The following is a 24751-nucleotide window of genomic DNA, read 5'->3' as shown; positions in this document are numbered from 1 at the left end:
TGGGGACAGGGAATGGAACCAGGATTGGGACTGGGAATGCAGCTGGGAATAAGTAGAGGGACCAGGAAGGAGGACAGAGACCAGGAATGGGACTGGAAATATGAGACAGAGATGGGAATGATACTGGTGATGGGGACAGGGACCAAGAATGGGACCAGAAGTACCAAACCGGGACTGGGAATGGGACCAGGAATATGGGACAGGGACATGGAATGCGACTGGGAACAGGAATATGGGAAGAGCACAAAGATGTATGGATAGAGCAAGCGTAGAGAAAATATGGGATGGGGATTAGGAAGGTGGGGCCGGGATCAGAAATGGGAATACAGTCATGGGATTGGAAGCATGGGAACGGGACAGGGAATACAGCAATGGAAATGAGGGCCTGGCAGAGGGCCCGGCAAAGAGACCAGGAATACGATAACAGGAACAGGGCAGGGAATATGGGACTGAAAATACAGGAGTGGTAACCAGACAGAGAATACAGGACAGGAACAGGGACAGGGAATGAGATGGAGGATGAGGGATGAGATGGGAATGGGACCCAGACTAGGATGGGATAAGAACAGGACCTGGAGTGGAGTGACACGGGAACAGGCAGGGAGCAAGGGGAGTGAGAGTGGAGAGAGGGCTGTACTGGACAGGCGACATCAGGAACTGGGATGGGGGGCGTGGGGAGAGTTCCAGGGCAGGGGATCCTTGATCAGCTGCCCAGAACCTCCACCAGCATCTCCCAGCAAAGCCAGAGCCCAAATTCCTGAGCAAAACCCAGGAACCCTCCACTCTCTTACACTCCGCATTCACCACATACCCTGGAAGATGCCCCCAAGTCGCCATCTACGTCTTTGTTGAACATCTTTATTTTTACCTTGAATTTGGGTGTTTTGAAAGGACAAAGAGAAATGAAAAGAGAATCCAGGTCACTGGGACCCAGGAGGATGTAGAGCCCTCATCCAGGTGTCTTCCCCACACGGATCACCAGCACCAGGAATCACCAGGGCTCTGCCCACCAGGGGTCCCTGGGGATCATCCAGGGGGGATCCTCCCATGGGGGATGGAGCTGGAGCAGCGCACGAAGCTCTTCCCACACTTGGGCACTCGCAGGGCTTCCCTCAGTGCTGGCTCTGTTGGTGTTTGGTCAAGGTTGAGCTGCTGGAGAAGCTCTTCCCACACTGCTCACACTTATAGGGCTTCTCCCCAGTGTGGGTGCGCCGGTGGCTGACGAGGTTGGAGTTTCGCTTGAAGCCCTTCCCGCAGTCAGGGCAGCGGAAGGGCCTCTCATCCGTGTGAATCCGCTGGTGCTTGAGGAGATCAGAGCTGGTTGGAAACCTCTTCTTGCATTGGTCACACTCGTAGGGTCTCTCCCCTGTGTGGCTCCTCTGGTGGACAGTAAAGTGGGAGCTCTGGCTGAAGCTCTTCCCACACTCCCCACACTTGAAGGGCCTCTCCTCTGTGTGGATTCTCTCGTGAAGGATCAGATTGGAGTTGTGAATAAAACTCTTCCCACACTCCCCACACTCGTAGGGCCGTTCCCCCTTGTGGCTCGCTTGGTGGCGTATCAGGTGGTAGCTTCGGCTGAAGGTCTTCAGACACTGCTCACACTCGTAGAGACCCTCCCCGGTGTGGCTCCTCTGGTGGGCAATCAGGGTGGAGCTCCGGCTGAAGCTCTTCCCACACTCCACACACTCATAGGGCCGTTCCCCTGTGTGGCTCCTCCGGTGGGCAGTCAGGGTGGAGCTCTGGGTGAAGCTCTGCCCACACTGGGGACACTCGTAGGGCCTCTCCCCGGTGTGGATGCGCCGGTGGGTGATGAGGGCAGAGTTGTGCTTGAAGCCCATCCTGCAGTCGGGGCAGACAAACGGCCTCTCATCTGTGTGAATCCGCCGATGCTGGAGGAGACTGGAGCTGGTCTGAAACCTCTTCCTACATTTATCACACTCAAAGGGCATCTCCAGAGTGTGGCTGACCTGGTGTTTGATCAGGTAGGATCTCTGGCTGAAGCTCTTCCCACATTTTGAGCACTTGTGGGGCTTCTCCCCATCCTGCAGCTGCTCAGGGACCTCCAGCTCCGAGCTCCGGCCACCTCCGCGGCCCAGGGTAGATCTTTCCTCCTCAGATGCTCGAGATCTGCGTTTGCAGCCCCTCCTTGTGCGGGATCTCCGGGGACTTTCCTCCCCATTCAATTCCTGCGTTGTGGGGCCGCTCACAACGGCCTCTTCCATGAGGTTCTGCCGCGGGGATTTGTCCTCGCTGGCCTCGGTGCTCAGCTCCGTGTCTGGGGGAGGAAGGACAAGGAGAGGATGGGATTTGCCTCCATGACATGGGGAAGAGCAAGGAGATCCCCCCGTGCATCCCCGGCAGGACGGCGTCGGCAGCGGGGTTGTCCTGCAGCCGGGGCCAGGCTGGGCTGGGACATGGAGCTGGAGGGAGGGGGAAAGGGGCACTGACTTCCTCCTCACCTGCCTGCGGCTCCCGGGACGTCTTCCTCTTCCTCGCGGCCCCCTCCTCCTTCATCGAGCCAAGGTCTGGGAATATGAAATCCTCTTTTGGGGGGGAAAACAAGGGCTGAGCACGTTGGTTTAGCTGGTGCCGCTGCCCAAGTGCAGCTGCAGAAATCAGCGCCCCTTTCAGCCTCGGGGGGCCCGGACCCCGCTCATATCAGGGCTCCCCCACTCCTCTATTCTGGCCGGTCTCCCTGCTCTGCTATCGCCCCTTTGCGTTCCCCCTGCTCCGGGGCTGCCGCGTTCCGCCCCGGCTCTCCTCAAACCCGATATCGCCGCTCTGCCCGCCGGTACCGGGCGATTGCCACGTGGAAACCCCCGAAATCCCTCCAGGGCCATTTCCGCCTCGACTTTGGGGTTCTGCAAAATTCAAAAATGTCCGGACCCCTAAAAGAGCCTCTCGGAGCGCCCCCCCCTCCCCCCCGATGGATTTCGGGCGACCTGTCCCTCCCCGCTGACCTGCGGGTTCCGGGGCGGCGATGCTGCGGGAGCCGGGGGAGCGGCGGCCTGAGGGGGCAGCCGAGGGAACCGCGGGCTCTTGCTGCTGCTGCTGCTGCTCCTCCCGCTCCTCCTCTTCCTCTTCCGCCTCCTTTGTCGATCCTGTTCATGCTCCTCCTCTTCCTCCCGCTTCTCCCTTTCCTTTTCCTTCTCCTCCTCCTCCCGCTCCTCCTTCTCTTTAAGCTCAGACCGGGGGGTGCCGACACCCAAAAGCAGCCGCGGTCTGTCCTGGGGAGAATTCCAAAGCGACTGCGCCACGCGCGGCACTGAGAGCGATACTGAGAGCGCCGGGAGCGATCCTGAGAGAAGCGAGAAGGATCTGGGAGCGCTTTCCCTCCCAGTCTGGCTCTTACTTGGAGCACTGGGAGGGAACTGGGAGCAAACAGCGCCCGGACGCGGCTGCAGCCGGCGCTGGGCGGGGCCAAGACAGAGGGCGTGGTTATGCAAATCGAGGAGCCACCGCGCGCTGTGATTGGTGGGCGGGAGAGGCGCGGGGTTTCTTCGGGCCGGTGAGGGCCCGGGCAGGGCCGGAGCGATGGCGGCGGCGTCCGGTGCGAGCGGACGGGGAGCGGGAATGGGGACAGGAATGGTGGCAGGGACTGGCAGTGGGGACCGGGAATCCGGACAGAGGGCGGTAGTACGGGACCGAGACCAAGAATGGGACCGGAAATACGGGACTGGAGCCGGGAATGTGGGCAACAACCGCGAATGCGACCGGGAATTGGGGACGGGGACTGGGAATCGTGGCAGCAATGGGGACAGGGATCGGGAATGGGAGCGCGAATGGGCTCTGGCACCGGGAATGCGGGACACGATCGGGTATGGGGACCGGGACTGGGAGTGGGCCAGAGAATGGGGACAGGACTAGGAATAGGGACAGGGGCCGAGAATGGGACCAGGAGCGGGAGAGGGATTCAAAACACGAGAAAGGGACTTGGAATGAGACGGGGAATGAGGACAGGGATTAGGAGTGGGACCAACAATCTGTGCCTGGGACAGGGAATACGTGAGTAGGAGCAGGGAAGGGAGTGGGGATGGGGATAGTGACCGGGAATGGCACTGGGAATGAGAATACGGGAACGGAACAAGGGAATACGTGAAGTAGGAGCAGGAATGGGAGTGGGGATGGGGATTGTGACTGGCAATGGCACTGGGAACGGGAACACGGGAACGGGACAGGGAAGATGGAAACAACGACCGCAGAGAGAATATGGGATGGGGATCAGAGTTCCGAGGAGCTCCAGTGAAACACATTTGGGGCTGCGAGCTCTGCAGCTGGGCTTTCCCTGGGTTGCTGCGGCCCAGGGCCCAAAGGCTGGAGCTGCAGCCTTGCTCCTGTGGCAAGAACAGGAGGCTCCTGCAGGCCCGTGTGCCCTGCATGGCCCCAGCAGCAGGGAGGGCTGTGAGGCACAGCGGGTGCTGGCAGGAGGGGCTGCTGTGGCCAGCTGGGGCCTGTGAGAAATGCCCAAAGCCTTGTGCTGTGTGCAGCTGGGCAAGGGCAGCAGCAGGGCTGAAGGGTTCGTGTGCCACAGGCAGGCCGAGCTGGGGAGCCCTGAGGGCCCCATGGGAGAGGCGGGGAATGGGGAATGGGGACAGGGAATGGGGACAGGGACCAAAAATACCGAACTGCAACTGGGAATGGGATAGTGAATATGAGACAGGGACTGATGGAATACTGAACTTGGATGAGGAATGACACTGGGAATGGCACTGGGAATAGGGACAGGGATCGGTAATGGGGACTGCGACTGGGAATAGGACTGGAAATGCGAGAAATGGACTGGGAATGATACTGGTGATGGGGACAGGGACCAAGAACTGGACAGGGAATATGGGACTGGGACCACGAACAGGATTCGGAATGGAGAGATGTACCGGGAATGGGACTGGGAATCGGATTGGAAATGGGGACAAGGACCAGGAATTGGAACTGGAAATGAGGACAGGGACTGGGAATTGGACTGGAAATATCAGACGAGGACTGAGGATGATACAAGGAATGGGGACAGGGACCAAGAACGACACCACGAATACCAGATTGGGACTGGGAATGGTGACAGGGACTGGGAATATGGGACAGGGATCTAGAATGGGAATAGGGACCAGGCATGGGACTGAGAATGGGGATAGTGTCCAAGAATGGGGATAGAGACTGTGAATGGGGTCAGGTTCTGAATGCAGCCAGGAATGGGACCGGCAATGAGGACAGGAACCAGGAATTAAGACAAAAAGTGGGAATGGGACTGGAAATATGAGATGGAGACTGGGAATTATACTGGGGATGCAGAAAGGGACCTGGAATGGGACCAGGAACAGGAATACGGGAACAGCATAATGAACATGAACAGAGCAAGCGTAGAGATAATATGGGATGGGAATTAGGAAGGTGGGGCTGGGATCAGAAATGGGAATACAGTAATGGGACTGGAAACAGGGGAACAGGAGAAGGAATACAGCAGTGGCAATGAGGGCCTGGCACAGGGCCGGGCAAAGAGACCAGGAATACAATAACAGGAACAGGGCAGGGAATATGGGACTGGAAATACAGGAATGGTAACCAGACAGAGAATACGGGACAGGGACGGGGAATGAGACTGGGAATGGGATCTGGAATAAGATGGGACCAGACCAGGACTGGGAGTGGGGTAACATGGGAACGTTAAGGGGGCAAGGGGAGTGAGAGTGTGGAGAGGAGCATACTGGACAGGGGACATCCGGAACTGGGACTGGGGGACATGGGGACAGTTCCAGGGTAGGGGGTCCTTGATCAGCTGCCCCAGAACTTCCCCCAGGGTCTCCCAGGACAGCCAGAACTGCTCGGCCGTGTGGCCTTTAGAGCCCAAATCTCTGAGCAACACTCAAATTTGTGATAGGAACCCTGAACTTCCTCCCACTCAGCATCCCCCACATCCCCTGGAAGATCCCCTCATATCCCATTCCATGTCTTAGTTATACATCTTTATTTTTACCCTGATTTTGGGTGTTTTGAAAGAATAAAGAGAAAACAAAAGATAATCCAGGCCACAGGGAGCTAGGAGGATGTGGAGCCCCCAGCTAGGTGTGTACCCAACACAGATCACCAGGGCTCTCCCCTCCAGGCGTCAGTGGGAATCATCCAGTGTAGATCCTCCCATGGGCGATTGAGCTGGAGCAGCGAATGAAGCTCTTTCCACACTGGGGGCACTCGCAGGGCTTCCCTCAGTGTTGGCTCCGTTGGTGTTGGGTCAAGTGAGAGCTCTTGGAAAACCTTTTCCCACACTGGGGACACTCGTAGGGCCTCTCCCCGGTGTGGATGCGCTGGTGGGTGACGAGGTGGGAGTTGTACTTGAAGCCCTTCCCACAGACGGGGCAGCGGAAGGGCCTCTCATCTGTGTGAATCCGCTGGTGCTTGAGGAGACTTGAGCTGCTCTGAAACCTCTTCTTGCATTGGTCACACTCGTAGGGCCTCTCCCCTGTGTGGCTCCTCTGGTGGATAATTAGGTGGGGGCTCTGGTTGAAGCTCTTCCCACACTCCTCACACTTGTAGGGCCGTTCCCCTGTGTGACTCCTCTGGTGGACGATCAAGGCAGAGCTATCGTTGAAGCTCTTCCCACAGTCGGGACACTCGTAGGGCCTCTCCCCGGTGTGGATGCGCCGGTGCCTGGTGAGGTGGGAGTTCCGCTGGAAGCCCATCCCACAGTCAGGGCAGCGGAAGGGCCTCTCATCCGTGTGAGTCCGCTGGTGCTTGAGGAGATTTGAGCTGGTCTGAAACCTCTTCCTGCATTGGTCACACTCATACGGCCTCTCCCTGGTGTGGCTTCTCTGGTGGCGGGTCAGGTCAGGTCTCTGGCTGAAGCTCTTCCCACACTCCTCACAATTGTAGGGCCGTTCCCCTGTGTGACTCCTCTGGTGGATAATTAGGTGGGGGCTGTGTCTGAAGGTCTTCCCACACTGGGGACACTCGTAGGGCTTCTCCCCAGTGTGGATGCGCCGGTGCTTGCTGAGGGCAGAGCTGTCCCTGAAGTCCATCCCACAGTCATGGCAGTGGAAGGGCTTCTCATCTCTGTGAATCCGCCGGTGCACGAGGAGATGGGAGCTGGCGGTAAACCTCTTCTTGCACTGGTCACACTCGTAGGGCTTCTCCTTGGTGTGGATCCTCTGGTGGACACTTAGGCTGGAGCTAAAACTGAATCTCTTCCCACACTCCCCACACTCATAGGGCCGTTCCCCCGTGTGGATCCTCTGGTGTTTGATCAGGTCGGATCTCCACCTGAAGCTCTTCTCGCATATTGAGCACTTGTGGGGCTTCTCCCCATCCTGGGACTTGTCAGGGGCCCTCAGCTCTGAGCTCCGGCCACCTCCCCTGCCCAGAGTAGATCTTTCCTCCTCAGATCCCCGAGATCTGCGTTTGCAGCTCGTCCTTGTGCGGGATCTCCGAGGCTTTTCCTTCCCATTGGATTCCTGCACCCTGGAGCCGCTCACAGCGGCCTCTTCCATGAGGTCCTGCTGTCGGGATTTGTCTTCTCTGGGCTCCGTGCTCAGTTCCATGTCTGGGGGAGGAAGGACAAGGAAAGGATGGGATTTGCCTCTGTGCTAGAGGGAAGGAGAAGGAAATCCCCCCAGTTCATCCCCGGCAGGACGGCATCAGCAATGGGGTTGTCCTGCAGCTGGGGGCACGGCTGGGCTGGGAGATGGAGGAACGGAGAGGGGAAAAGGGGCACTGACTTCCTCCTCACCTGCCTGCGGCTCCCGGGACATCTTCCTCTTCCTCCTGGCCTCCTCCTCCTCCTCTTGCGGACCAAGGGAAATCCTGCTTTGGGAGGAAAACAAGCGCTGAGCGCGTTGGGTTTGATGGTGCCGCTGCCCAAGCGCAGCTGCAGAAGTCAGCGCCCCTTTCAGCCCCGGGGGGCCCGGACCCCGCTCATCTCCGGGCTCTGCCCGCCGGTACCGGGCGATCGCCACGTGGGACCCGCCAAGATCCCTCCAGGGCCATCTCTGGTTCGGCTTTGGGGTCCTGCAAGATGCAAACAATCCCTGCCCCGCACAAAAAACTCCTGGAGACCCCTGCGATGGATTTGGGGTGAGCTCCCCCTCCCCGCTCACCTGCGGATTCCTGGAGGGGCGATTCTGCCAGAGCGGGGGGAGCGGCGGCCTGAGCGGGCTGGCGGGGGAACCGCGTGCTGCTGCTTGTGCTGCTCCTCCTCTTCCTCTTCCTCCCGCTCCTCCTCTTTCTTTTCCTCTGTCCCTCCTTTTGCGGCTCCTCCTGTTCCTGCCGCTCCTGCCTTTCCTCTTCCTCCCGCTCTTACTCCGCTCCCAGCACGCTCCGGGCAGTGCCGACACCCAAAAGCAGCCGCGCTCTGCCCTGGGGGTGTTCTAAAGTGGCCCGCCGTGCGCGGCACCGGGAGCGATCCTGAGACCAGCAGGAAGGAATTGGGAGCGCTTTCCGTCCCAGATTCTCTTTTACTGGGAGCACTGGGAGGGAACTGGGAGCAAACAGCGCCCGACCGAGGTCACAGCCGGCGCTGGGCGGGGCCGAGATAAAGGGCGTGGTTATGCAAATCGAGGAGCGATCGTCAGCTGTGATTGGTGGGCGGGGCAGCGCGGGTTTCCGGTGACGTCAGTGGCGAGGGAGGAGCCGGAGCGATGGCGGCGGCAACAGGTGAGAGTGGACACGGAGCGGGAATGGGGACGGATACTGCCAACATGGTAAAGAGTCAGGAGTTGGTCTGGAAATACGAGACAAGGACTTGGAATGATCTTGGGATTTGGGACAGGGACTAAGAATGGAAAAGGGAATGGAAGTGGGGACCAGGAACAGTACCAGGAATAGGATCGGGATTGGCAATGTGGGGACAGGGAATATGGAAACAGCGACCGCAGAGAGAATATGGGATGGGGATCAGAGTTCCAAAGTGCTCCAGTGAAACCCAAACGGGGCTGTGAGCTCTGCAGCTGGGCCTCCCCTGGGCTGCTGCGGCCCAGGGCCCAAAGGCTGGAGCTGCAGCCTCGCTCCTGTGGCAAGAACAGGAGGCTCCTGCAGGCCCGTGTCCCCTGCATGGCCCCAGCAGCAGGGAGGGCTGTGAGGCACAGCGGGTGCTGGCAGGAGGGGCTGCTGTGGCCAGCTGGGGCCTGTGAGAAATGCCCAAAGCCTTGTGCTGTGTGCAGCTGGGCAAGGGCAGCAGCAGGGCTGAAGGGTTCGTGTGCCACAGGCAGGCCGAGCTGGGGAGCCCTGAGGGCCCCATGGGAGAGGCGGCCCTGGGGAATGGGAACTGGGACTGGGAGTGGGGACATGGACCGGGAGTGGGGACAGAGACTGGGAATGGGGACAGGGGATGTGGGCGGGGATCAGGAATTGGGACAGGAACCGGGAATGGTACTGGAATTACGAGAGTGGCACTGGGGATAATGCTGGGAATGGGGACAGAGAGGAAGAATTGGATCTGGGATACAGGAACTGGGACAGCAAATACAGGAGTGAGACTGGAAATGTGACCAGGAATGGAGAGAGGAACCGGGAATAGGAGAGAGAATTGGGACAAGGCCTGGGAATGGTGACTGGGACTGGGACTTGGGACCGGGACAAGGAATTTGAATGGGGACAGAGATCTGGAATGGGAGCAGGAATTGGGACAGGGAAAGGGAATGGGACTGAAAATATGAGACAGCGACTGGGCATAATACTGGGAATAAAGACAGGGACCAAGAATGGTACCAGGAATACCGGACTTGGTCTGGGAATGGGACCTGGAGTGGAGAATGGGACTGGGAATTGGGCTGGGGACCAATGGGCACATGGGGACAGGGACTGGGAATAAGTACAGCGAATGGGAATGGAATGGGGAATATAAACAGGGAGTGGGAATGGGGATAAGGAACAGGAATGGGACCAGGAATGGGGATAGGGACCCGGAATGGGACCGGGAAAGGGGACAGGACTGGGAAGGGGATAGGAACGAGGAATGGGGACAGGGATGCGTAATGGGGACTGGGACTGGGAATGGGGACAGGGATCAGGAATGGGGACAGGGCTCAGGAATGAGGACAGGGATCAGGAATGGAACCGTGAACACAGACAGGGTTTGGGAATGGGACTGGGAATAGGGACAGTGGCCAGCAATGGGACTGGCAGTAGGGGACAGAACTGGGAATGGGACTGGAAATACGGGACAAGGACTGGGGATAATACTGGGAATGGGGACAGGGAGCAAGAATTGGATCTGGCATACCAGACTGGGACTGGTACAAGGAATATGGGACTGAGACCAGGAATGGGACCTGGAATGGAGAGAGAGACCAGGAATGGGATTAGGAATCGGGACAGGGCCTAGGGATGGGCACTGGGACTGGGACTGGAGACAGGAACAAAGAATGGGGACAGGGACAGGGACCAGGAATGAGGACAGGGATTAGGAATGGGGACAGGGACCAGGAATGGGGAGAGGGAATGGAGATGGGGATCGGGAATGGGACCTGGAATGGGGACAGGGACCAGTGTCCTTGTTTTGTGCAAATTTGGGAGGAAACCTCTGAATGGGTCCCTCTGGAAAGCAAACCCAAGCAGCCCCTCCCCCAACTGGTCCAGGAAAAAAATTCTTTTGAGAAAAGGAGAAAAAACTGTTTATTCAACAAGCAAAGTGCCCACAAGCACAAAAAGAATGAACAATATCAGACAACAGAACCTCGTGGTGTTGTTAGGAGAGATTCCATAATTGAGAAAGTCTTTGCAATGGGTGGCAGCTCAGGTTGTTCACTCTCTTATCAGTCCCTCTGGTGCTGCAAAATGCCGTCCTGGGCCCCAGTGGGTCACAGGTGTGAGCTCTGGGTGTTTTTCTGGGTTTTCAGTCCAGAACAGGTTGAAAGAGTTGCAAGAAAAAGAAAACAGTCCAGGGAAATTCTGTGGCTCAGCTAGCTAAAAGCCAGTTAAAAACAAAGGAGAGCTCTCTCTGTCTCTCGCTGTCCGTCCACAGACAACACAGTCCAGGAGCACAATGCAGAGGAGTGAGTGCAGTTTCTGCAAACAAACCCTGCGCTTCTTCCTCCACCCCCTTCACTCTTGGAACCAGTCTTAAAGGTGTAGAGCTTAATATCCAGCAAAACAGACAATTAGGGATACAAACATCACAAAGTCACACCAGGACACAGTGACAGTGGCAGTGACAGTGACAATGACAATTGCAGTACCACTCTGTGTGCCTAGGTCACGTTTGACTACTGCATTCACAGGGGGCGATTTCGGATCAGCCTGGCCACCTATGTGGCCCTCTGGAAGTGCTGCCACCCCTCGCTGCCCAGCAGAGGTGACACTGGTTGATAACAGATGACAATGGGCGACGGGGCAAGGGGACAGGGTGCTGGGGAGCATAATGACAGGAGTGCAGGGGGACAGACTGCCAGGAAGACAGATTGACACGGTGGCAGGGGGACAGGATGACACAGCGAAAGATGCCTCACCACCCTCATGCCATGGACACAGGTGAGACCGGAGGTGTTTCCAACACGCCCCGACTGCGCTTCCTTTCCCCTCCCCCAGCTCCTCTAACCACTTGGGGACACCCCTGACACCCCCTTTGTCCCCCTGGGGTGCCCCTCTGTGGGAGGCACAGTGGCACTACAGGACCCCCTTTCTGTGCTATCCCCAAGGTGGCACCTGTGCTTTTTGTCACCACCACCCACCAATTTGTCACCTGCGCCCCAGAGCAGGGGTTGGCCCACATCCTACAAGAGGGGGCGGGTGACAACATTTTTGGGGTCACACCTGGCCACTTCCATCCCTCTGCATGCCCCTGAGGATGCTGCACGACCCTGCACCCTCTGCACTGCTGTGGCTCCAGCATCCCCCAAGGAGACCTTGGGGACTCTCCCCGTGTGCTGGCCCTGGTCCTCTGTGGTACCTCCAGTGCTGCACCCATGCTCAGCCCCAGTTCGTGGTGTGGCTTCCCGATGTGACCAGGCAGCAGTTTTAGTCACACTCTCACCTCTTCTTCCACCACCACCACCACCACAACATCCTCCTCCTCCTCCTCCTCCTCTGGTGAGGCTGCTTTTCCCACTGGGGACACACCAGTGACACCAGGGGGACATCACGGGTTACTTATTGAAGGGATTGTGGGATCACGGTGGCTCCTGGAGTCCCTCTGAAATGGCAGGTGGGGGACCCAGGACGTTGCAGGTGTCAGTTTGGGGGATAGGTGCTCATTTGTTGGAAGGTTGGGGTCTCCAGGATGGCTCCTAAAGTCCCCTCCCATCACTGAAAGGTCACCCCCCCAGCCTGTGCCTCAGTTTCCCCCTCACTCTGCAGGGACCACCCAGAACCGATGTTCTGGAATGGAGTTTATTTTGGAGGGTTTTTGGTGTTGTTACTCGTGGGATGGGCTGGTGGGCCAGTGGGTCGGGACAGGATGGTGCCAGGCTTGTGGTCATCTGGGCTGGGGGCCTGCAGGGCCAGGGGCCGTCGAAATCAGAGTCAAGCTGGGATCCATTGTCTGGTGTCCGTGTGGACCAGTGTCCATCCTTGGGGGATCCATGGCTCTGGTGTCCATCTGGACCAGGATCCAACCTCTCCTGCCCCTGTCCACCCCAGGCTCCTCAGCTGGGGCTACTCCTCACTTTGGAATGGACAAGACCCACGGTCAGTCCCAACATGACTCCAAACCCCCTCCCATCAACCCCACCAGGCCATCCGCTCCAAGCCGTGGTGCCACTGGTGTCCCCTGGAAGCCAGACCAGCTCTGGATCTCCTGGAAGAGGAGATCCAGAGTTCCAGGCCAGGGAATTGAGGGCATCCAGGACGTCAAGAACCGAGTGTATGTGGTGTGAAGGACAGCTGGAGACATGCCTGGGGACATGCCTGGAAAGACAGGGGGGAGGATGAGGGGTCTTAAGGAGTGGGGAGGGGATTGGAGGGCGGGTGATGCACCCAGAAATGTTCCAAAAGCAAGGGGAGGGCACTCAAAACTGGAGAAAGGATGGAAAATAAGAAAGGACTCCAAATAGGGAGGAAAAGACACAAAATAGGGAGAAGAGGCCTAAAAGAGGGGGAAAGGATCCAAAATGGGGGAAGAAGGAGCCAAAATCAGAGGACAAAGGTTGTCATGGGATGTCATTGTGTGTCCCAGGGTGTTGTGGCATTTCCATACCTGTGCCGGGACGGGCGCAGGCGCTCGGCACCAGAAGCAGCCACAGGAACATCCTGAGGGACACGGTGACACCCTGTAGGACACAGGGAAACCCTGCAGGACACAGGGAAACCCTGCAGGACATGGGCCCGGAACCTCGGGGACTTTGGCCCCACCGAGTGTGGCGGACAGGGACATAGGAGGAGGGACGGGGACACATGGAAGGGGACAAGGACACATAAGGGAGATGGTGACAGGCAGACAGAGCAAGACAGGGACACACACAGGGGATGGGAACACAGAGAGGGGAGACAGGGAGACATGGGGAGGGGCTGGGGACATACGGAGGGGACACGATGCCTCCAGGACATACGTTAGGGGATAATATCACCACACCTGTGAGGATGCTTCCACCAGGATGGTTCTGATCACACCCAGCATGGGGCCATGTGGCCCTCTGGGTGACACTGACCATTGCCCTGTCCCCTGAGGTGGTTGGGGTGAGCCCAGTGGCCCTGGGACAGCCTGGTGGCTGTCACTCCCTTCTGTTCCCAGATGTTCCCAGCTGAACAAGTTCGGTGTCCTGCCCTGGTGGGGGGTGACATTTGGCTGAGACACCACTGTGGTGACAGTGGGGATGAGGTGGCCACAACTGCATCAGGCAGCGTTCATCCATGGCTGAGATCAAGGTGCTGGTGGCACTGTTCTGGCAGCACTGTGCTGGCATTGATGCTGTCCCAGTTCATGTCCCCATGCATGTCCCCAATGTCCCCAACCATGTCCATGTTCACCCATGATCCCATCCTTGTTTGCATCCCCATCCCTGTCCCCCTTGTCCTCTCATGTCCTCACTCATGTCATTGTCCCTCACGTCCCCATCCATGCCTTAGTTCAACATCTTTATTTTTACACCAGTTTAAAGGCTTTCAAAAGGATGAACAGAAACCTTTTCGTTTCAAGGCCAAAACAAAAGGATTTATATTTCCCTGCAGGCAGAGCATCCACATGCTTGGGTGGGTGGGAAGAACCTTTTTTAGAAGGTTTCCATGCTTTCTTAGAGGGTCTCCACAATCGTGGGTTTGGACCCAGTGTGTCCCCATTTGCTGTGGAAGATGCCCATAGGCCAGAGAGAATTGAAACAATGGAATAATGTTGGAAAAGACCTCGAAGGCCGTCTGGCGTTGCTTGATGCCACCAGAAGACACAAAAAGTGAGATTTTTCTGGGGTCAGAAGTCGACAAATGCGCTCTCCACAATGGATTTCTAATGTTGGTCTGTTAATGTGTCCAGGTTTCCACGGGGACACAGGAGGATGTGGAGCCCCCTGTCAGGTGTGTTCCCAACACGGATCACAGGCACCACGGATCACCGGGGCTCTGCCCACCGGGGGTCACTGGGGATCATCCAGCACGGATCCTCTCATGGCATTGTTGCTGTGAGCCTCGCCAGAAAACGACACACGGAGCCGGAGTTTGGGGAGATCAGAGCAGCAGGAGGGAGAATCCTCCTGCTTTGTTTATTACTTCCTGTTATATACTTCTAGCAAGGTGACCATGGATTGGTGAGTGGGCATTCCCACCTGTCACCCACATTGGTCAAGGAGGCTGTCATTCAACCTCCCCTTCTCTTGGGGAAGGAATTCGAAACAATGACAATATTTACAAAACACGATCTCCTGTTTACATGAATGAGCATGAGAAGGTGCACACTTGTACTTTAGTATGAACGCTCAGCAAACTAGGAAAATCTCATGGTGACAAGGATGCATGCTGGTGAAAACTGGGATATACTGGGAGTGACTGGGCTAATCCTGGGGGCAAGTGAACCATGCGGAGGTAACTGGGAATGTCTGGGAATGACTATGGACATGCTGAGGACAACTGGGATATACTGGGAGTGTCTTGAACCATACTGGGGGAGACTGGGAACATACTGGGAGCGCCTGGGATTAACTGGGATTTACAGAGCCTTCACTGGGGACAACTGGAAGTGATTCCCCCTTTCCCCCCCAGCCCTCCCTCGGGCACTGTCACACCTGCCTGGAGCAGCGCGATGGCTCCAGCTCTGGGGCTGGGGGGACAAGGGGGGAGTGGGGCCCCGGGACCCTGAAACGCCATTCCTGGCACCAGGACCCCCCTGCTCCCCTTATCCTGCACAGGGACCCCCTTGAATCCCCTATTTCTGAACATCAGGACCCCCTGCTCCGCTTTTCCTGGCCATCCCATGTCTCCCAGCCTCCAGATTTCGTGTGTGCTGGACCCTGGGATGCCCTGGAACATCTTGGACCCCCATTCCTGCCTTTCCCAGCCCCACCTTTCTGCAAAACCAGAGACCCCCTGAACTCCCCCTCCCCAAACATCCTGGATGTCCCCACCCTAGTGCCCCCTTTTCTAAGAAATCCTGGACTTCCCTTTCCTGGGCACCAGGACCCCTTGGAATTCCATTCTACATCTCCAAGACACTCTTTTACCCCTTTGCCCAGCACTGAGACCCCCCTGCACTCCTTATCCAGCACGAACACAACCTTTTCCTGGCCACCCCACCTTTCCCAGCCCCCAGCCCCTCCTTTCCTCACACTGAGGAGCCCTGGCACCCCCTTTCCTGAGCACAGGATTCCATGGACACCCCATCCCACTTCTCCCAGTCCCTTCACCCCCTTTCCCTGAGTCTGAGCCCCTGAACCTCCTTCCCAGCTCTCCCAGCTCTACAAGTTCCCCCTTTCCTTGGTGAGTTGAGATTCCTGGATCCCCAAACTCTCACTTTCAACTCCCTGCCCCAGCTCCTCCAAATCTCTGTGTCCCCCCAGTTCTCCACTCCCTGCAGGACCTGGAAGTGGCACAGTCAGAGCCCAGCCCAGGGGTCCCCCAGTCCTTGACTGTGGGGGACATGGATGGGACCCCCTGTGAGCGCTGGGACAGCGAGCGGGGCTGGCTGGAGCTGCAGAGAGCGGGGATGGCAGCGGGAGCTGAGCCAGGATATTGGGAAAGCCAGACCTTGGATATTGGGATAGGCAGAGCTGGGATATTGGGACAGACAGAGCTGGGATATTGGGATAGGCAGAGCTGGGATATTGGGATAGGCAGAGCTGGGATATTGGGATAGCCAGACCTGGCTCAGGGAGAGGAACCAGCATGAGGCTCACAGTGAGCTGCAGACGGGGCTGGTACAACCAGAGTAGGGGGTGTGGGGGGAGCCAGGGGCTGGGCTGGGATCTGTGGGGCTGGGAGAATCCCTGGGAGTGGGATGGGATCTCTGGGCTGGAATGAGAATCCAGGGAGCTGCAAGGGGCTCTGTGGGGCTGGGACACGACTCCAGGGGTCCGTTCTGTCCTCGTTCTCAGGTCTCCACATGGTTCACGTGGTTTCCAGCTGCACCCTCCTGTCCAAGGGAGTGTCCATGGATCCCACCAGTACAGGTACAATGGGTGGGATTTCATCTCCTTCCAGCTGGGATCTGGGAGCTTTGCAGTGTCCGACGGTGCCACCTGGATCACCCAGAGGTGCTGGGAATGCAAAGGGATCATGGTGGAGCAGATGAAGCATTAGCTGGGACACATCTGTGTGGAAGAGCTCCCAAAATACATCAGCTGTGGTCAGGAGGCTCTGGAGCACAAAGGTGGGTGTGGGAGGGGGAAGAGAATTCCTCTGGGAGTGTGGAATTCAGGAAGGGGGACTTGGGAATGCAGAAATTGCCATGGAATTTCCATGGCCAGATCTCACTCTCATCCCAGTCAGGGGAGAATTCCATGGATGGACACCCCCAACCCACTGCCATGGGAATTCCACTGGGAAATGATTTGAATTGATGACCAATGAAATGCCAGCAGTTGTCTAATTAGCAAATTTGCACTGCTAAAACAAATCTTTGGGTGGCTTTAACTAAAGCACCAGGCTTAGACAACATCTGTTTTTCCTATACACCCCTAGGAAAGACATTTTTCACCTGTTTAGTTTGCATGCCAGTAGATGCTTGGCCAATTCCAGTCACCTTCCCCAGGCACCTTCTGAACCTGAAGAATTAGACATCCATGGCCCTGTAAACATCACCTTTTGTGCCAAATGTAGCTATAGAGAGAAAAATCATTCTTCAGTCAAGGATGTTTCTCCCTAGCACTCCACGGAGTGCTAAGCCCAGCAAAGCAAAGCTGTCAAAGCTGTTTTCATGGTTCAAACATGTTTCGAACAAAGAGGGGGAAATGTTGGAACGCTGGAAATTTAGAATTTCAGGCTTTCTGTGCTAAAAGGCACTGACCCTCAAGCAAGCACTACATTTGACCTGAGGCTGTGGAACAGGCTTCCAAAATGGAGTGATAGCTCTGGGATTATGGGTGTGCAGTTTGAATAGAATTGTGTGATACCACAGGGGGGAGAATTTAGAGTTTAAGTATAAAGTTGTATATATAAGGTAATATGGAGAATTTAGGATGTAGGCTATGTTCTTCTTTATTCACCTTCTTCTTCATGGTTTTGGGTGGTTTTCTTTTTAATTGGGTGAAAAGATCCACATTGCAGATATTTGGTATTTGGTTATTGGGTTAAAAGTATAAATAATACAGGTGTCATCTCGTTATTGGATAAATAGCGCTTAAAAGACCTTGGAAAGAGTTAGAGACACAGCCATTTTTCACTTGTTAGTAGAGCTGACGGTTCCTGGGGCTGTAACATAGATAAGAATTAATAAACATCTGAGTCTGAACACGAGCTCCATCTCCCGAGTATTAATCCTGGCTCTAACAGAAGATAACAAAAACACCAGCAGTGAAATGAGAAGCAATCCCTGCTGGGATTCCATGGGACACAAATCCCAAGGGGCCAGGGGAGTGCTCTGTCCCTGCCCTGTCCCTGCCCCGAGCCCAGCACGAGCCTTTCCTTCGGTGTTCTCTGCCCTGCCCAGGGCAGGAGGGCACTGCCAGAGCGGCTTTGGTGGCCCCGGGCACCCGGCCGGGCTCCAGCCCCTGCAGGGGCTCCTTGGGAATGTCCAAGAGCAAAGCTTCAAGCAAACAACAGTTTCTGGAGGGGCTTCTCCCGCTTGGCCTGTGCTGGGAGCCCAAGGGCAACAGCCCGGGCACAAGAGCCCAAAATGCTGGAGCTCAGTGTCCCTGGGCCAGGCCGTGTTCCCTGGCTGTGCCCTGTCCCTCAGCTGTCCCCTGTCCCTCAGCTGTGCCCTGTCCTCCAACTGTGCCCTGTCCCTCAGCTGTCCCCTGTCCCTCAGCTCTGTCCCCTGTCCCTCAGCTCTGTGGGGCCGGGGCTGGCAGCAGGACCCGGGGCAGCCCTGGAGGAGAAAACCCTGAGCCCCAGCTGGGCCAGTTTCCTCCAGGGGGGCCCAGGTCACTCCCAGCATGGGCCCTTGTGGCTCCCATTCACCCCCAGTACGATTCCCACTGCTCCCAGTACAGTTACAGCCACTCTCAGCATGGTTCCAGTCAGCCCCAGTATGATCCCACTCACTGCCACTATGGCCCCAGTCCTTCCCAGTATGATTCCAGTATGAACCCTGTCACTCTCAGTACGCTACCATTTGCCCCCAGCATGGTCACAGTATCATCCCAGTCATTCAGTATGGTTCCAGTCACTCCCAGTATCATCCCAGTCACTCTGAGAAACTCACAGTCTTATTCCAGGAACTTCCTTTATGGTTCCTCTGTGATCCCAGTCACTCCTGGTCTCTCCCAGTTGCCCTCAATGTGCTTCTACTCCCTCCCAATATCTCCCAGTAGCCTCCAACATGACACCAGTTTCTCCTTCTATATCCCACTTGCCCCAACATGGTCCCACTTGCCCTCAGCATGCTCCCACTCACTTCCAATATGATCCCAGAATGACCCCAGTCACCCTCAGTGTGGTTCCAATTGCTCCCAATAGGATCTCAATTGTCCCCAGCATGGTCCCATTTCCTCCCAGTGTGATCCCAGTTGGCTCTAGCACAGACCCAGTCACTTCCAGTAGGATCCTACAGCTATGCCATGATGCCAGTTGTTCCCAGCATGGTCCTAGTTGCTCCCAGTTCCTCCCAGTTTCTCTCAGTTGCCCCTAGCACAGACCCAGTCATTCCAAGTATGATCCCAATATGAGTCCAGTAGGATCCCAGTCTCCCCCAGCATGGTCCCAGTCAATCCCAGTTGCTCTCAGGGTGTTCCCAGTCACCCCCACTATGGTTACAGACATTCCCAGTATATCCCAGTTACCCTCAGCATGTCCACAGTCATTGACAGTCAGAGCCACATGTCCCCGTAAGGTTCCACTTTTCACCAGTGTGATCCCAGTCACTCTCAGACAATCCCAGTGTCAGCCACTATGATCCCTGTTGTCCCACCTGTGGTCCTGCTGGTTCCCAGTGTGCTCTGAGCCTGCTCCCAGTGGGTGCCAGTCCTGGGCCTGGTGTATCCCAGTGTATGCCGGTGTCCCAGTCCATCCCAGCCTGTCCCAGTTCATCCCGGTCCTTTCCCAGCAGCCGCCGCCCTTTCCCGGATCCTGCCCCTCCCGCCCCCGGAGCTGCCGCCGGACGCCCCTCCAAGACGCTGCCGGGGCTCGGGGGCTTCGTCTTGGGCTTCGTCTGCCGGGGCTGGGGCTCGGTCTCCGCTGCGGGAGAAGGTGAGGGGGGGTCCCCAGGGGTGTGTCCCCCCCCTCGGAGCGCGTGTGACTCCCCCATGTCCCCCCATGCCGGGGTTACCCCCTTTTCTCTCCCCACAGCTCCTGACCCAGCTCCTGCTCCGCTCTGGGAGGGGCTTTGGGGAGCCCCCCTGAGATCCCTGGAATCCCCATTCCTGGGCACTGGAACACCCCCGCATCTCCTTCCACAGCTCCGGGACCCCCTGCACGCCCTTATCCTGTACCAACAACCCCCTGCACCCCCTTTCCCGGGGATCCTCCTCTCCCAGCCCCTGCACCCCCTGTTTCTGTCACCCCGGGGACCCCCGGACCCCCATTCCCGCCCAGCCCGGGGCACCGCACCCCCAGGCCTCCCTTTCCTGGGAAAGCCGAGCTGGGCACGGGGCTCTGCAGCCGCTCGGGGATTGATGATCACCCGAAGGAAAGGGAGAGCACAGGACAGAGCGAGAGCAGGAGACTGGCAATCAGGGATGGCAGTCCCAGCGCCCAGTCCTGCTCCGCCGGGGCCGGGAGCCGCAGCCGCAGGAGAAAATGGATCGGCGGCTGGCGGTGCTTGCTGGGCTTTGGGCCGGAGGCAGCGGGTTCCAGGCTGGCTTTGAGCACAGGCCTCGGGAGTTGAGCACAGCCCGGCGCGGGCGTCCCGCAGTGCGTGGCCGAGGAGGGTCCCGGGGAATTCCCTGGAATTCCGCCCGGCCCTCCGCCCGCGCTCCCTCGGGCACTTTCGCTTCTGCGTTCCCCGCCCTGCGCCGGGATCTGCCCGGAGACCGGTGACGACACAGAAGACGCGCGCTGCCATTGGCAGGCAGGAAAGAGCGGCGCCAATGGCGGAGCCGGATGAGGCTCTAGGGGCGGGGCCGGTGCTGTGGGCGGGGCCGCAGCGGAGCAGCGCGATGGCTCCAGCGCTGGGGCCGGTGTCGCTCCCGGGGCCCCGGAGGGGCGGCGAGAGGTGAGAGGGACCCCCGGCACCGGGACTCTTTGATCGCCCATTCCGGAACACCGAAAGTCCTCTAAACTCCCATTCCCGGGCGCCGCGATCCCCCCGAACACCCGTTCCCGGGGGCGAGTTCCACTCTCTACCACCGTATCCCGCACCAATAACTCCTGCACCCCTTTCCCGGCCATCTCCCCTCTCCCAACCCCCTGAGCTCCCTTTTCCTTGACCCGGATGCCCCCTGGACCCCTATTCCTGCCTTTCTCAGCACCCAGCCCCTCCTTTCCTAAACACTGAGGACATCCGGGACCTCCATTCCCAGCCATCCCGGGTTTCCCCGCCTCGTGCTGGGTGTAGGGACACCGGGGACCTTTAGAGCTCCTTTTACTGGATACAGGGATTCCCTTAACCCACCCATTCCACCTCTACCCGTTCCAAAGCCTCTCCTTTTTTCACTCCTGGAATCCCCAAACCCTGGGACCGAGTATGGGGACAGGAAATCAGGACTGGGAATATGGACTGGAAATGGGAACAGGGAGTGGTGACAGGAGCAGGAATGGGAAGTGGGAATGGGGACAGGGAATGGGGACTGGGGATGGGGACAGGGAATGGGGATGAACAGCGGGAATGGGGACAAGGAATGGCAACAGGGTCTGGGCATGGTACCAGCACAAGGAATCGGACCGGGACTGGGGACAGGGATTAAAATTTGGGGAATAGGTATAAGAATAGGGAATGTCACATGGAATTGAACCTGGAATACAAGACAGGACTGAGAATGGGGACAGGCACCAGGAATAGGGACAGGGAACACGGACAAGACTGGGAATGCCACAGAGAAAGGACCGTGAGTGTGGACAGGAATTCGGAGCACAGACAGGGACTGGGAATGGACATGGAAATAGGAGACAGGAACTGGGAAGGATACTGGGAATGGGGACAGGGCCTAAGAATGGGACTGGAAATAGGTGACAGGGACTGGGAATGATACAGGAAATGGGGACAGCGAGCAGGAATGGGAACGGGAATACCGGAATGGGACAGGTAATTCGGGACTGAGACCAGCAATGGGACAGTGTTTGGAGAAAGAGAAGGAATGGGACCAGAGAGGAATGTGTGAATGGCACAGGAAATAATATGGGAACAGGACGTGGAGAGAGAATATGGGCTGGGGATTAGGAAGAGGGGCGACTGTCAAAAACAGGAATACAGGAGCAGGACTAGGAATGGGAATATGGGAACAGGACAGGGAAATATGAGAATGGAAATCCAGGACCTGCAGCAGGATAGGGAATACGAGATAGGGAACAGAGCAGGGAATACAGAACTGGAAATGTGGGAACTGACACCAGACAGAGACTACGGGACAGGGAATGAGATTGGGAAAGAGATGGCTACTGGGATGGGAGCAGGACAGGACCAAGAGTGGGGTGACACAGAAACGGGCAGGGGGCAGGAGGAGTGACAGTGGGAAAAGGGAGATCCTGGAAAGGGGACACCAGGAAGAGTGGGACAGTCCCAGGGCAGGGAGTCCTTGGTCAGCCCCCCCTGAACCTCCGCCAGGGTCTCCCAGCCCAGCTGGAGCCGCTCAGCCTGGGGAGCCCAAAGCCCTGAGCTACACTCAACTCCCTCACACCAATCATCCCCCACATCCCCTGGAAGATCACTCAGTGTCCCCATCCAGGTCTTCATTCTAAATCTTTATTTTAAGCCCGGTTTTTGGTGTTTCGAAAAGATAAAGAGAAATGAAAAAGAAATGCAGGCCACAGGGAGCCAGGAGGATGTGGAGACCCCAGCCAGGTGTGTGCCCAACACAGATCACAGGCACTGCAGATCACCGGGGCTCTGCCCACCGGGGGTCACTGGGGATCATCCAGGGTGGATCCTCCCATGGGGGATGGAGCTGGAGCAGCGCACAAAACTCTTCCCACACTCGGGGCACTTCCAGGGCTTTCCTCAGTGGTGGCTCCGTTGGTGTTTGGTCAATGCTGAGCTCCTCGAGAAGCTCTTCCCACACTCTCCACACTCGTAAGGCCGTTCCCCCGCGTGGATGCGCCGGTGGTTGTTGAGGTTGGAGTTTTGTGTGAAGCCCTTCCTGCAGTCGGGGCAGCGGAAGGGCCTCTCATCCGTGTGAATCCGCTGGTGCCTGAGGAGACTGGAGCTGGTCTGAAACCTCTTCCTGCATTGGTCACACTCATAGGGTCTCTCCCCTGTGTGGCTCCTCTGGTGGTTGATCAGTTCGAAGCTTGACCTGAAGCCCTTTGCACACTCCCCACACTCGTAGGGCCTCTCCCCGGTGTGGCTGCTCTGGTGACTGATCAGGTGGGAGCTCTGGGTGAAACTCTTCCCACACTCCCCACACTCGTAGGGCCTCTCCCCGGTGTGGATGCGCCGGTGTCTGATGAGGGTGGAGTTATGCCTGAAGCCCATCCCACAGTCGGGGCAGCGGAAGGGCCTCTCATCCGTGTGAATCTGGTGGTGCACAACGAGATGGGAGCTCGTTGGAAACCTCTTCTTGCATTGGTCACACTCGTAGGGCCTCTCCTCATTGTGGCTTCTTTGCTGTTTGATCAGGTGGGATCTCCACCTGAAGCTCTTCTCACATTCCAAGCACTTGTAATGCTTCCCCCCATCCTGGGGCTGCTCAGGGACCCCCAGCTCCGAGCTGCGGCTGCCTCCCTGGCCCGGAGTGGATCTTTCCTGCTCGGAGCCCCGAGATCTGCGTTTGCAACCCCTCCCTGTGCGGAATCTCCGCGGCTTTTCCTCCCCGTTGCGTTCCTGCGCCGTGGAGCCGCTCACAGCGGCCTCTCCCTCCGGCTGCTGCTGCGGGGATTTGTCCTCCCTGGGCTCCGTGCTCAACTCCATGCCTGGGGGAGGAAGGACGAGGAGAGGATGGGATTTGCCTCCGGGCCACAGGGAAGGGCAAGGAGATCCCCCCGCGCATCCCCGGCAGGACGGGGTCGGCAGCGGGGTTGTGCTGCAGCCGGGGCCAGGCTGGGCTGCGAGATGGAGCAGCAGAGAGGGGGAAAGGGGCACTGACTTCCTCCTCACCTGCCTGCGGCTCCCGGGACATCTTCCTCTTCCTCGCGGCGCCCTCCTCCTCCTCCACCGGGCCGAGGTTTGCCAATGGGAAATGCTGCTTTGTGGTAAAACAAGCTCTGATCGCGTTGGCTTTGATGGTGCCGCTGCCCCGGCGCGGCTGCAGAAGTCAGCGCCCCTTTCAGCCCCGGGGGCCCGGACCCCGCTCATCTCCGGGCTCTGCCCGCCGCTACCGGGCCATCGCCACGTGGGACCCGCCGAGATCCCTCCAGGGCCATCTCCGGCTCGGCTTCGGGCTCCTGCAAGATCCGAACACGCCCTGGCCCGCAGAAAAACCCTCCCGGAGAGCCCCGCGATGGATTTGGGACGAGCTCCCCCTCCCCGCTCACCTGCGGGTTCCGGGGGGGGCAATGCTGCCGGAGCCGGAGCAGCTGCGGCCTGAGCAGGGGAACCGCCTGCGGCTGCTGCTGCCCCTCCTCTTCCTCCCGCCACTCCTCTTCCTTTTCCTCCACCTCCATCCGTCCTGTTCCTCCCGCTCCTCTGTTTCTCTTCCCTTTTCTCTTCCTCCTCCTCTGTCCCTCCACTTCCTCCCGCTCCTCCTCCTCTCCCAGCCCGGCCCGGGCGGTTCCGACACCCAAAAGCAGCCGCGCTCTGCCCTGTGGGGGTTCCAAAGCTGCCCCGCCCCGCGCGGCACCGGGAGCGATCCCGGGAGCAGCGGGCAGGAGTCGGGAGCGCTTTCTGTCCCAGTCTGGCTCTTACTGGGAGCACTGGGAGGGAACTGGGTGCAGACAGCACCCGGAGGCGGCTGCAGCCGGCGAGGGGCGGGGCTCACCCACGGAGCGTGGTTATGCAAATCGAGGAGAAATCGCGCGCTGTGATTGGTGGGCGGGAGCAGGGCGGGGTTTACCCTCAGACGTGAGGGGAGCGGGATCCGGAGCGATGGCGGCGGCGTCCGGTGAGAGGGGACAGGGAGAGGGAATGGGGACAGGGAATGGGGACTGGGAATGGGGACAGGAATCGGGAATGGGGACAGGGAATGGGGACAGGGAGCGGGAATGGGGACAGGGAATGGGGACTGGG

At 58.1% G+C, this 24751-nt stretch overlaps 1 protein-coding gene across 1 annotated transcript; it reads right to left on the bottom strand.

Moving 5' to 3' along the window:
- Positions 1-838: 838 nt before the first annotated feature.
- Positions 839-24194, bottom strand: LOC134563056 (uncharacterized). The gene is given in 12 exon segments (XM_063420829.1): positions 839-2275; positions 2460-2541; positions 2961-3863; positions 6117-7528; positions 7715-7791; positions 8082-8489; positions 13115-13187; positions 19597-19671; positions 20142-20490; positions 22517-23499; positions 23684-23768; positions 24061-24194. Coding segments are annotated over 12 exon segments (5931 nt in total). The 5' UTR covers positions 24190-24194; the 3' UTR covers positions 839-920.
- Positions 24195-24751: the final 557 nt, after the last annotated feature.

This window comes from Prinia subflava, chromosome 33 (assembly GCF_021018805.1).
Source record: "Prinia subflava isolate CZ2003 ecotype Zambia chromosome 33, Cam_Psub_1.2, whole genome shotgun sequence".
In the NCBI taxonomy this organism is placed as follows: Eukaryota; Metazoa; Chordata; class Aves; order Passeriformes; family Cisticolidae; genus Prinia; species Prinia subflava.
Note: the sequence above shows the minus strand (reverse complement) of the source record. Positions and strands in the feature narration are given on the sequence as shown.